At 48.7% G+C, this 13148-nt stretch overlaps 1 protein-coding gene across 4 annotated transcripts in view; it reads left to right on the plus strand.

Moving 5' to 3' along the window:
- Window positions 1-1739: 1739 nt before the first annotated feature.
- Dnmt1 (DNA methyltransferase 1) overlaps window positions 1740-13148 on the plus strand; it is a 53183-nt gene continuing 41774 nt past the window's right edge. For 3 of the 4 annotated variants that reach the window (XM_050125457.1, XM_050125458.1, XM_050125459.1), the window contains exon 1: window positions 6092-6258. In XM_050125457.1, coding sequence (XP_049981414.1) covers window positions 6179-6258 — 80 coding nt within the window. In that variant the 5' untranslated portion in view covers window positions 6092-6178. Of the gene's footprint in view, window positions 1783-6091; window positions 6259-13148 lie in introns of those variants that run through there. The other variant, XM_050125460.1, reaches the window with a different exon arrangement.

The following is a 13148-nucleotide window of genomic DNA, read 5'->3' on the forward strand; positions in this document are numbered from 1 at the left end:
ACTTGCCTCTGCCTCCCGAGTGCTGGGATTAAAGGCCTGAGCCCCCACCACATAGCTCCCTCAGAGTCTTATTAGGGACTACTTGCCCTGTCAAAACCAGGAACTGGAAGGAGCTGGAGAGATGGCTCCATGGTTAAGACATCTCCCAGAGGGGGCTGGAGAGATGGCTCAGAGGTTAAGAGCTCTGGCTGCTCTTCCAGAGGTCCTGAGTTCAATTCCCAGCAACCACATGGTGGCTCACAACCATCTGTAATGAGATCTGGTGCCCTCTTCTGGGGTGCAGGTATGCACACAGGCAGAACACTGTATACCTAATAAATAAATAAATAAATCTTTAAAAAAAAAACATCTTCCAGAGGTCTGGGATGTAGTCCCAGTACCCACATGGTAGCCCACAACTGGCTGTAACTCCAGTTCCAGGAGATATGATGCCATCTTTTGGCCCCTTTGGGCACCAGTCATGAATGTGATACACAGACATGTGTGCAGGCAAAGCCCTCAAACACATAAAATAAAAATTAATTGAAAATCAGAAAATAAAACAGCTGGGTGTGCTGGCCACACACCTGTAATCCCAGTTCTTGGTAGGCAGAGGTAGGAGGAGCAGGTACCTCAGCTGATAGAGTTTATCTTAAATGCACAAGGCTCTGGATTCAATCCCCAGCTGTGAATAAACCTAGCATGGGTCAGTTGAAGCGGCTCATCAGGTAAAGTACCCACCAAGGAAGACAACCTAAGTTTGAGGTCTAGAACCCACATGGTGGAAGGAGAGAACCAGCTCTCACAAGTTGTTCTCTGGGGCTGGAGAGGTGGCTCAGAGGTTAAGAGCACTGCCTGCTCTTCCAGAGGTCCTGAGTTCAATTCCCAGCAACCACGTGGTGGCTCACAACCATCTGTACTGAGGTCTGGCGCCCTCCTCTGGCGTGCGGGCATACATCAAGGCATATGTTGTATACATAATAAATAAATCTTTAAAAAAAAAAAGTTGTTCTCTGACCTTTAGGAAGCTGGTCTCATGTGATTCGTTCCTAGTAGCCATTTGTGCTGTGAGACTGCCTACAGCCTCTCACAACCGAAGTGGGTTTCAGGCAGGCCACCTGACAATGCACCTCCCTCCCCCCTTTTTAGACAGTTTTGCTATGCTGGCCTTGAACCCATAATCCTCCTGCCTCTGCCTCCTAAATGCTAGGACAGGTGTGAACTGTCACACTTATCTTAGCTTGTTGTGTTCCCCATCCCCTGTGCATCACCCCACATGGCACCCTCAGGTTGTGAGCCTAGCCTTTAACAGCTGAGCCATCTCTCCAGCCCCACTCCAATTCTACGTAGCCCAGGCTGATCTCAAGCTTACTATGTTACTGTGAATGCCTTTCAGTTCTTTGCCAGTCTCCCTTTTTCAGTGTTGGGGTGACATGCATCCCCAAGCGGTGCTGAGGTGGAACACATGGCCCTGGGGATTCCAGGCAAGCCCTCCTTCAAAGGGCATCTCCAGCCCCCATTCTATCTCTGTCTGCTCTGATGATCTACGGGTCCCAAGCCAAGATTGGGACTGTGGAGGAAAATAGTGGAGAAAAACTTCTAGAAACAACCCTAATGCCCTGATTGGAAAGTATCGTCTCTCCTGCACCATATATTTCAATGATTGGGCCCAGCAGATGGAAGCCCTCTAATTTGATGGCCAGGGCGGAGGAGGCTTTATATCTCCATGGCAGAGCTCTCCTACTGCGATCACTCTTTGCTGCTCATAACCAGACCTGCTGCGTGTCTTTTGTCTTCTAGAAGGTGGGCCACTCTGAGCACTCTATGGCTGCTGTTGTCTAGGGCTGTAAGTGGGCAAGGGCCGTGGATCTGGGTCCAAGTGTTGAGAGAACATCCCTGTGTAAGTAGGAAGGAATGCCACGCTTAAAGTGGGTGAGGAAACCTTGGGGGGTCAGTGTCGGAGACTTACAGAAACACAGTTCGGGGGCGTGCGCTTGGCCCTAACTTCTCCCTGTGCACCATAAATCTTGACTGTCTTTTCTCTGATTTCTGCCATCAAGGTTTCGTATGTGCTAGGTAAGCGCTGAGCTGTGCCCCCAGAGCTGGGTCTCCAGTTCGTGCTTCTGATTGAAGCTGTAACCCACTCCTGCAGGGGGATTGTCAAACTTCTATTCATGGGTTAATGGTTAATTCCACTTTAGCTTATAACCCGAGATGCCCTAGAACTCCCAATTTAGTCAAGAATAACTTTCTGCCCTCCCCACCAAAACAGGGTTTCTTTGTGTAATTCTGGCTGTCCTGTCAGTTTGTAGACTAGGCTGGCCTCAAACTCAAGAGATCTGACTGCCTCTACCTCCCGAGTGCTATTTAGTCAAGAAAAACTTTAAAAAAAAAAATAACTTTCAAGTCCTGATTCTCCTGTCTCCCCACCCCTGCAGTGCTGAGATTCTGCACTGTGCCGCCACAGTTCACGTGGGGCTAGGACGGAACCCGGGGCTTCCCGCACACCAGGCAAGTGCTCTACTCACTAACACACCCCAGCCTGTTTGGTTTCTCCGTAGCTTTTGGTTCCTGTCCTGGGAACTAGCTCTTGTAGACCAGGCTGGCCCCGAACTCAGAGATCCGCCTGCCTCTGCCTCCCGAGTGCTGGGATTAAAGGCGTGCGCCACCACCGCCTGGCGGTTTATTTCCATTTTTTACATTGTGGAAAACAGCCCCTCTGCCACACTCACGTAAGACACCTGGGGATGGCACAGAAGGCAGGTTTGGGTACTTATGAAGAACTTGATTGGCACATAGCCCTCTCTCCTCCAGGGCTCTGGAGTCCTCAAAGGCAGAGTTAGTATCTGTAACACCACCTGTGGGACCTGCGCATTGTAAATTACTTGCTGCTTACTCCGTTTGTGAAAAATTTTGTGGGACTGGGGCTATGCTCAGTGGGTAAGGCGCTTGCCTAGCATGCACAAAGTTTGGGGTCCCCCCCTCAGAACTGTATCAGCCAGGCATGGTGGTGCATGCCTATCATTGAAGCACAGGGGAGGGGGAGGTAGGAGGCTCACCCGTGGCTGTATAGCATCTTACAAGGCGAGTTCCAGGTTTCCCTTTGCTGCTGAAGGAACAGCCTATCACCACCCTGAGATACCACATTCTGTATCTCAATGAAACAATCGTCTTGGGGTTGGGACTGTTGTAAGGAGGCTGCTTTGGACATTTTTGCATGTATCATCCAGTTACTATGCAAGTACTCCAGGCGTGTAATTGCTGGGTGCTGGGGTGGGAGCACACTGAACATTAGCAGATGTTACCAAACCAGCTTCCAAAGTAGCTCATTACAATTTTCACTGCCGGGTGGTGGTAGCGCACACCTTTAATCCCAGCACTTGGAGGCAGAGGCAGGAGGATATCTGAGTTGGAGGCCAGCCTGGTCTACAAGAGCTAGTGCCAGGACAGGCTCCAAGGCTCCAAAAGCTACAGAGAAACCCTGTCTCGAAAAAAAACAAAAATTAAATTTTCAGTTAAAAAAAATTGATCACACTTTGTCAGTGTGTACATATATGTGGGTAAATACACATCATGGTGTGTGTATAGGTCCAAGGACACAAGCAGGACACTTGCGGGTCCCAGGGATTGAACTCAGATCTTTATGCTGGGCAGCAAGCACCTTTATGTGTTGAGCTGTCTTGCTGGACCTCACTTTTTAATTGTATGTGTATTCTGTTTCCACCTGACTTGAGTTCCAGGGCTCAAATGCAGGTTTCCAGGCACCTGTGGCAAGTGCTCCTACTCTGCCAAGCCAGCTCACTTGCCCAGCTGTACTGGATTTTGACTTCCTGCAGGGCTAGGGAAGTGTTCTGATGTGTTAACACTGAAATATTCCTTTTCTTTCTTTGACATATTCTCGGGTGTGTGTGTGTGTGTGTGTTTGAGGGGAAGGGACACAAAGGTTTGTTTCTGTGATGACTAATGAGCTCGGGCAGTTGAACCTTTTACCATCACAGGGTGAAGCATCTCTTTAGCCCTTTCTGTCCCCACAGGCCCATCACTGAATCTGGGAGGCGTGCTGACGATAGGCTGTAGCTAGCTTTTTAATCTGGTCTGGGATCTGCCGTGGAGCTGAGGGGGTGATTGCTCTGAGAAGCCGTTCAGGGGCAGTAAGGAAGGGCAGATATTCTGCATATGGCTTTTCACAGCTTCCTCCATGCTGGCGTCAGTGGGAAGGCCAGGAGCCTAGGGATGAGGAGGCTCCTGGAGGGGCAGTGTGCCAGCTGACTCGGGTGCTCCTTGATATAAAACTGGCAGATGCTGGAGTTGGTATTTATGACACCAGAGTTCTGGGGTTGCTCAAGGGGCTCTCAAGGGAGAGGTGGCTCTGCGCAGTGTACTCCAAGGGACTTGGCTACCTCTGGATTTCTGACTTGGACAAGTTACTCAAGCCTGGGGAGAAGGTGTGTGCTTAGTTTTCTGTGTATTTTATGATTGGATGTGTGGTTCTGTGGTATTTAACAGTTTCCGGAACTTCTCATCTTCTGAGATGGACACTGTAGGTCTTGAACTAGTTTACCCCCTCTCGCTCGACTTTGTTCTAAGAGTCTGCTACCCTGGAAGTTCACTGATGTAGCCGCATGTATTTGTTCTTTTTGTACTTCACTTAGCTCAGTTTTGTTAAGTTTTAAATTTATTTTATGTGCATTGGTGTTTTGCCTGCCTGTGTGTCTGTGGGTGTCGGATCCACTGGAGCTGGAGTTAGACAGTTGTGAGCTGCCACGTGGGTGCTGGGAACTAAACCCAGGTCCCCTGGAAGAGCAGTCCAGGCTCTTAGCCTGCTGAGCCATCTCTCCAGCCCCCATAGCTCAGTGTCCTTAAGGTTCATCATGTTGGAGCTAAACAGATTTTCTTTATTTCTTTGCTTTTTTTTTCTCTTTTTTTTTTTGTTTTTGTTTTTTGAGACAGGGTTTCTCTGTAGCTTTGGAGCCTGTCCTAGAACTAGCTCTTGTAGACCAGGCTGGCCTTGAACTCAGATTCACCTGCCTCTGCCTCCTGAGTGCTGGGATTAAAGGCATGAGCCACCACTGCCCTGGCTGCCTCAGGATTTTTAAAATTAACTTTGGCTGGATGTTGTAGTGCGTACCTTTAATCCCAGTACTGGGGAGATAGAGGAAGATGGATCTCAGTAAGTTTGAGCCTAGCCTGGTCTACAAAGCAAGTTCCAGTACAGCCAGAGCTACTACACAGAGAAGCCCTGTCTTGAAAAACCCAAAAGTAAATAAATTTGCTAACTTTGTTGTAAAAAAAAAAAATTCTATAAAAATTTTAAATTTATTTTTGTGTGTATGTGTGATGTCAAAGTGCATATATAGTAGGAGGAAGACTGATAAGGGTCAGAATTAGTTCTCTTAGCCATTTTCCAGCTCCTCCTATTCATTCTGTTATTTGTTCATCTGGTGGTGGGGATGGATCTCAGGGCTCTGGGGTTTGTTAGGTAAGTATTCCTAGGCTATATATTCCCGACCTTTTCACAGCATGTGGAAGGTCAATAGAAGAGACTATCGTTTCCCTGTGTTCTGTTATTTTATTCAAGGTAGCCTATGGACATGATTCCTGGTCTCTCCACTATGCTACATCCTTGGCATATGACTTAAGTCTATGTGAACTCCATTTTCAAGGCTCTGCTTTCAGGCCTGGTTGGCAGATAAGGGCACAGGATAAGTCCAGATGGTGTACTCAAGGTCATTTTAGAGGGCAAGGGGTGAAGACTGGGTTAGCTGTGAGGCCTTTTGTTAAAGAATTTTTTTTTAACTATGTGTTTGTGTATGCGCCTTGTGAGTGCAGTGCCCACCGAAGCCAGAAGAGGGCGTAGGATCCCTTGGAAGAGGAGTTACAGTGGCTTTGAGTGGCTGGATGTGGGTGAAGCAAACCAACCCAGGAATCTCTCCCGGCTCTCAAGGGCTGAGCTACCACTCCGGGAAAAGGAGAGGTGGGGGTGCCAGCCGAGGTGCGGAAGAGACCACTGCTGCCAGGAGGTGTGCGGTGCGCCCGTCCTGCGCATGCGCGCCCGCTCCGCCCCGCGCGCTCTTCCCCCGCTCCTTCAGCCCGTGGTACACGCTGCTTCCGCTTGCGCCGCCCCCTCCCAGTTGGTTTCCGCGCGCGCGAAAAAGCCGGGGTCTCGTTCAGAGCTGTCCTGTCGGCTGCGACCTGCGAGATGCCAGCACGAACAGCCCCGGCCCGAGTGCCCGCGCTCGCCTCCCCTGCAGGCTCGCTGCCCGACCATGTCCGCAGGCGGTAGGTGCCACGCGGGGTGGGGGATGGGGGGCTACACCGATGCCGAGGCGTTTGTGGAGGCATCTCGGGTGCCCTGCGGCCGCTGACAGCCGGGGCGCGCATGCGCGGGGCAGTGCTTGGCGCGGGCCGCGCTTCCGGTCGGGAGTCCTCCAGGCTCTTGGCGCCAAAATGGGTGGGGGCCGGTTTGCTGGCCAGTCCACTGACTGGGAAACCCGAGGGAGAAAGGCGAGAGTATCTACTAGCCTCGTGGAGGTGCAGGCTTGGGGCACCTCCAGGGTGCCGCCTCTTTGGTCAGCCAGGCTCCTGGGTTTGCAGGAAATGTCCCCCTCCCCGCGGCCTGTGGACACCCCCACACTCCCCACCAGCTCCGGCCTCCACTTCCGGTGCCCAGTGGGTCTCGCCGTGCCCACCCCAGGGTCGTTCCGCAGGGTCCTCCGGAGGCCCTGGTGCAGGCGTGCTGCCTCGGCGTCCCCCCTCTTCCCGTGCCCGGCTGTCAAGTCCTCAGAGCTGCTCTCTCCCCGTGCAGCACTGGGCCTGGGCAGCTTGCAGCCCACGTGGGTTTTTGTTTTGCTGTTATCCTAAAGTAAAGGAGCCCCTGCGATCCTGGAGCCATCAAAGAGACTCTGCCAGGAGAGGGATGGTGCGGAATGGGCCCTCCACTTTTGCAGTGACATAAACCAGGTCCTGAGATCCCAGAGCAATCGAGGGAATGTTTGACCCTGTCCAGAGTGTGTGTCGTGGGGAGGGAGAGAGGGATGGTAACTTTAGTGAGCTGTCTCGGCTCCCGCCCCATGGCTTAACCCTGTGAAACAATTCATTTGGTCCTGGCACCACTGAGGAAGCTTATTACGTTGTCCCGTGTGCCTATTCCGTACTCCCGAGTGCCTTTTCTAAGGAGTGAGGGATGGCAAGTAACCCCACCCCCCATTTTAGTGCATGTGAATCTCCCCCCCCACTCCTCCCAGCGGTCCAGTGTGTGTCACTGGCAGTGAGGGACCCTGGGTGTTTCTGTGCGCAGGCATTGGCGGGAACGCTGGATCTTGCTTCCTGTTCCAGAAGGACATCATTAGTCAGTTCATTTCTGAAAACTTGTCCCACGTGCCGCTGTGCCTTGGTCATGGGGTGCCCGGACCAGCTCTGGACGTATTCCAACCCGACCTACTTCTGCTGTCTCTTTCCAAGGGTTTTGTTTACAGCGGTCATGCCAGGCCAGTTCCTAGTCGAGCTTTGGAGAAAGGAGCATGACTGAAATTCCCCTTCCTGTCAGACGCCCCCACCCCAGCTTGCTCCCAGGGTTGGACCTGAAGCTTTGTGCATGCAAGTTTTCTGTCACTGAGCTAAACCTCCAGCCCTTTCTCTCTTTTGGTGGTGGTGGGGGGGAGAGGACAGGATTCTTGGTGAGTTCCCCAGGCTGGCCTGGAGCTCTCCATCTTCCTGCCTCTGTCTCAATGTTGGGATTACTGGCATGTGCCACCTGATGGTTTGAATATGTTTTTGACTGTTATAGAGATAAAAACAGGCAGCTTTTGTGACACCCCTCAACAGTTTTTCTTTTACAATTTAACCTTTCTACCAAAAATACATAGTTAAAGCCCTTGATGGCTCTTTAGACAGTGAGATGACCTCCCTTACTGTCTTTTCCTGTCTTTGTTCATTTGCTCACCTGTGGGTTTTGTTTCCCAGGTAGGCTGGCTTCAGGCTGGTTTGTATAGCTCAGGCTAGCCTTGATCTTCTTGTATCTGCTTCCCAAGTGCTGGGATTATAGGACTGTTGACGCCACACCTGGCTTAACTTTGCTTGGTTTAGGAGAATGTAGTAGCAAAGTATAATCTACAGTGTGAAGAGGTGTGTCTCTGGTAGGATGGTCAGGAGCTGAATTAGGCCTTGTGGCAGCTTCTGTCCTTGCTGCTGGTCTGTATTTAAATGGCACCTGCCTAAGTGACAGTTTGCACAGTTCTGCCAGACATATAAAATAAAGTGTTTTCGATATTTGGATTCTAAGTCTTAACTTTTATATGTATGTGGGCACATGCTACCGCTTGTGTTTGGAAGTCAGAGGGCACTCTGCCGGAGCTGGTCGTCTTAGTCAGGCGTGGTGGCACATGGTCTGTAACCTAAGCCCTTAGAAGGCATAAGCAGGAGAGCCACTAGTTAGAATTCAACCAAAGCCTTGTTTCAAAAACTCATTCCTTTCAGGATGAGGTACTTCTTTTCCTGAACAAGGCTGCGTCTTTCCCGTAGCTGAGACCTCCTTATTGACTCGGGGTTCTAATTTCTTTCAGCTTTATAAATTTTTTTTCAAGGCAGAGAGAGTCTCTGTAGTCAGCTGGTCTTGAGCTTAACGATGCTTGTTCCTCCTGAGTACTGTATTGACAGGTGTGCTTTACATGCCTGTCCTGCTCTTATTTTTTTAAACTTGTGTGTAAACGGTGTGTGTCTAATGTGCATGTGCCACAGCATAGGGGCGGGCATAATCTCATATGCACACGTACCACAGCATGAGTGTGGCAGTTAGACTTGTTTATACCATCATCCACCTTTATGTGGATTTGGGCTCAAACTGAGCTTTCAGACCCACCGATCCGTCTCACCAAGTCAGTGTTTGCTGTGTCTGTGCGCACATGTGAAGGTCTTTTCCTGAGGCAGTTCTTGGGGCTCCTAGAGTTGAAAGTCAGACTTGGCAACGGGTGCTTTTACTCATGGGCCATCTCATCTGACTTTTTTCTTCTGAGACAGAGTCTCACTATGTAGTCTTTGGTAGCCTGGAACTCTTTGAAGGCCAAACTGCCCTGAAACTTCAATCTACCTGCCTTTGCCTCCCAAATGCTGGGATTAAAGACAGCATGTGCAACCATGCCCAACTTATTACTTGGAACTTTTTGAATTGGTTTCTTGCCTTCTCTACCTTATGCTGAGTGTGCAGGGGGCGGGGTAGGTAGATACAGGTGTTCTGCCTGTTAGTATATCTGTGCAGTTTATATGCCTGGTACCTAAGGAAGCCAGAAGAGGGCAGTGGATCCCTGGGGCTGGATTTTTGCTTTCAATCTTATTTTGAGACAGAGTTTTCCTTCGTAACCCTGGCTATTCTAGAACTTAATATGCAAACTAGTCCTACCTGGAACTCTAGACTCTCCTACTTGTATCTGAGTATGGGGATAATTAGCCTTTTTGTTGAGACCGATTGCTCATAACCTTGGAACTCACTGATTGAGCTAGTCTGACTGGCCTGCAAACCCAGAGATTCTTTCTCCATCCATGTTTGGCTTTCTGTGGGTCTTGGGATTCAAACTCGGGTTTATGTTGTAGTATGACAGTCATTTTACTAAAAATCTCCCCAGTCATTTTTTTTAAATTTGTTTTTATTGAACTATATATTTTTTCTCCTCCTTTTCTTCCTCCTCCCCTTTTATCCTCTCCCATGATCCCCATGCTCCTAATTTACTCACGAGATCTTGTCTTTTTCTACTTCGCATGTAGATTAGATCCATGTATGTGTCTCTTAGGGTCCTCTTTGTTGTCTAGGTTCTCTAGGATTGTGAATTGTGGGTGATTTTTTCTTTGCTTTATGTCTAAAAGTCACTTATGAGTGAGTCCATATAATTGTCTTTCTGGGTCTGGGTTACCTCACTCAATATGTTTCCTAGATTCATTTTCCTGCAAATTTCAAGATGCCATTATTTTTTCCACTGTGTAATACTCCATCGTGCAAATGTACCATGTTTTCCTCATCCATTTTTCAGTCGAGAGGCATTTAGGTTGTTTCCAGGTTCAGCTATGACAATGCTTCTATGAACATAGTTGAGCACATGTCCTTGGTATGATTGAGCATCCTTTGGATATATACCCAAAAGAGGTATTGCTGGGTCTTAAAGTGGGTTGTTTCCTAATTTTCTGAGAAATCACCATACTGATTCCCAAAGTGGCTGTACCAGCTTGCACTCCCACCAGCAATGGAGAAGTGTTCCCTTTACCCCATATCCTCTCCAGCATAGGTTGCCCCAGTCCTCTTTGAGTTTTTCAGACAATTGGGTAGCCCAGGCTAGCCTTAGCCACCCTGTGTAGCTTAAGATGACCTGGATTCTTGCCCCTCCTGCCTCCACTTCTAGGTGCCGGTATCCATGTGTGCAGGTTATGCGGTGCTGGGGATGGAACTGAGAGCCTCAAGTGTTCTAGGCAAGCGGTTTACTCACTGACTTTCCTCTTCTATGCATTAAGTTCACTCAGAAAGATGATATAGCCTGGCTTCATTTAAGTAGGAAGTTTTGAGTTCTGTAATTTTTATTTTTCTCTCTTTTTTTTTTTTTTTTTTGGGTTTTTCGAGACAGGGTTTCTCTGCGGCTTTGGAGCCTGTCCTGGAACTAGCTCTGTAGATCAGGCTGGTCTCGAACTCCCAGAGATCCGCCTGCCTCTGCCTCCCGAGTGCTGGGATTAAAGGCGTGCGCCACCAACGCCCAGCTGTAATTTTTATTTTTTTTTAATATTATGTATACAATATTCTGTTTACATGTGTGCCTGCCGGCCAGAAGAGGACACCAGACCTCATTACAGATGGTTGTGAGCCACCATGTGGTTGCTGGGAATTGAACTCAGGACCTTTGGAAGAGCAGGCAATGCTGTTAACGTTGAGCCATCTCTCCAGCCCTGTAATTTTTATTTTGCTGTGCTGAAGTTGAACCCAGACCTCTGTATGTGTGCTAGAGGTGGTGTAGCTCACCGCAGGTCTGGAACACTGGCACTCGGTTGACAGGTGTTCTGTTAAGTCCTTGGTGCTGTCCCTTACAGCTGTGTGGTCGTCATCTTAATCTTAGTGCTCTGTGTCTAGTTTTTAAAGACTTATTTTTAAATGTGTGTGTGTGTGTGATGTGCATGCAGGTGCCCATAGAGACCACAAGGTGTCAAATCCCTTGGAACTCAGTTAAGGAGGGGACGTTGCAAGCCACCTGACCCAGGTGGGGAACTTAGGTCCTCTGTAAGAGCAGTACATGCTGTTGACCACCAAGCCCTATCTCCAGGCTCCCCATCTGTTTTGGGGGGGCACTGGGCATAGAACCCAGGGCAGATATTTTATTGTTTAATGTGCCATTTAAGAAATGAGGCTGACCACTCCTGGTGGGGAGTGAGTTAGAGCAGCAGTCTGGAGGCCTCCACCCTGGGCCATCACAGCAGGGAGCTTCTGCCTTCCAGGTGCTAGTCTATGCAAGTACACTGCCCTCAGCTGGGCTGGCTTCTTATGCCAGGCTTGTGGGATGCTCTAGGCTTTTTCTTTCCATGATTTGCCTAGATTTTGTTTGTCTGGACCTGTTAACCCTTCTGTTTGAAACTATCTTTGAATTCCTTTTCCTGCCTCCGCCTCTGCGTACTGTTGGGATTCTTGGCATGAGCTGCTAAGACTGGTTTAGTTTTAGGTCTTTCTCTCTGGTGTTGAAGTGAACTATTCATTTTCTTATATCTTCTTTTAGTGCTGGCTGTAGATTTGTGCTAGGCAAGTGCTATGCCTCTGAACCACACCTTGGACCAAAGAGTATCAGTCTCTTGTGTGGTGAGGGTCAGAAATGAGGGAGGTATGGAGTAGAAACCAAGATGTTCTAGCTTGGGGTCCTTTCTGGACACACGTAGGCAGGAATGTGTCCTCTCTGGGGAGCTGGTAATTTAGTTTATGACTATTGCAAGTCTGGGGTATTTTATTTTCTTGTGTCTCTGTGTGTGATTTTTTTAAGTTGTTTTTTTTTTTTTTTTTTTTTTTTTGAGACAGGGTTTCTCTGTAGCTTTGGAGCCTGCCTGAAACTAGCTCTTGTAGTTTAAATTAGTTTTTTTTTTAATTTATTACATATATAGTGTTCTGGGCACCAGATCTCATTATAGATGGGTATGAGCCTTCATGTGCTTGCTGGGAATTGAACTCAGGACCTCCAGAACAGCAGTCAGTTCTTTTAACCTCTGAGCCATCTCTTCAGCCCTGTAGTTTAAGTTTTAAAACAGGGTCTCATTCTATACCTCAGGCTGATCTTGAACTCAGTTTTCCTACTCCAACCTTGTGCTTACTGTGACAGGTACTGTTACACCTGGCTAGTTCTCTTTATTGTGTGTATGTATGTATGAATGCAGCTGTACCGGTATAGATATCCCAGGACTATTTTAATTTCTATTTGTGATTTAGAAAAACTTGAAGTTAGTTACAATAGTGAGTCTGGGGGTGCTATGCTGTCTTGGTATGTACATGAAAGGCAGAGGTCAGGTTGTTAGTGTTGATGCTCTTTCCACCTCTGTATGGATTATGGGGGATCAAACTTAAGATTTCAAGCTTGTGTGGCAGGCCAGAGGTCACTGTTGGTTGTCTTTAACTGAGCCTAAAGCTCACCTTTGACTAGATTTGGTGACCTAGTGTTTTTCTCAGTTTTTTTACATGGGTTCTGGGCCCCTAACTTGGGTCCTTGCTAAGTCATCTCACCAGCCTACTCCAGACTTGTGATGTAACTGGAGGTACTTGGACATTGTGATGTTCCTGCCTGGGCCTTTTGAGTGCTGAAATTACAGGTGTGCTAAACTGAAGACTGTCTCCAGTTTCTGAAACCGTCTGTTTGACTCCCATCCCACCTCCACCCCCCAAAGTCAACCTCTTGTGCCATGTCCTTGTCTCTCTGACCTGCAATGCAGCGGAAAGCTCTGTGCTGAGGGAGTTTAGACTAAGCCCATGCTGACTGTCCCTGATAATCTTCCCATCTTTCCATCAGAAGCTCGAGCATCAGCCGGGCAGTGGTGGCACACGCCTTTAATCCCAGCACTCGGGAGGCAGAGGCAGGTGGATCTCTGTGAGTTCGAGACCAGCCTGGTCTACAAGAGCTAGTTCCAGGACAGGCTCCAAAACCACAGAGAAACCCTGTCTCGAAAAA

The sequence above is a fragment of the Alexandromys fortis genome, unplaced genomic scaffold (assembly GCF_014885135.2).
Source record: "Alexandromys fortis isolate MF-2015 unplaced genomic scaffold, M_Fortis_MF-2015_v1.1 scaffold_242, whole genome shotgun sequence".
NCBI classification, from domain to species: Eukaryota; Metazoa; Chordata; class Mammalia; order Rodentia; family Cricetidae; genus Alexandromys; species Alexandromys fortis.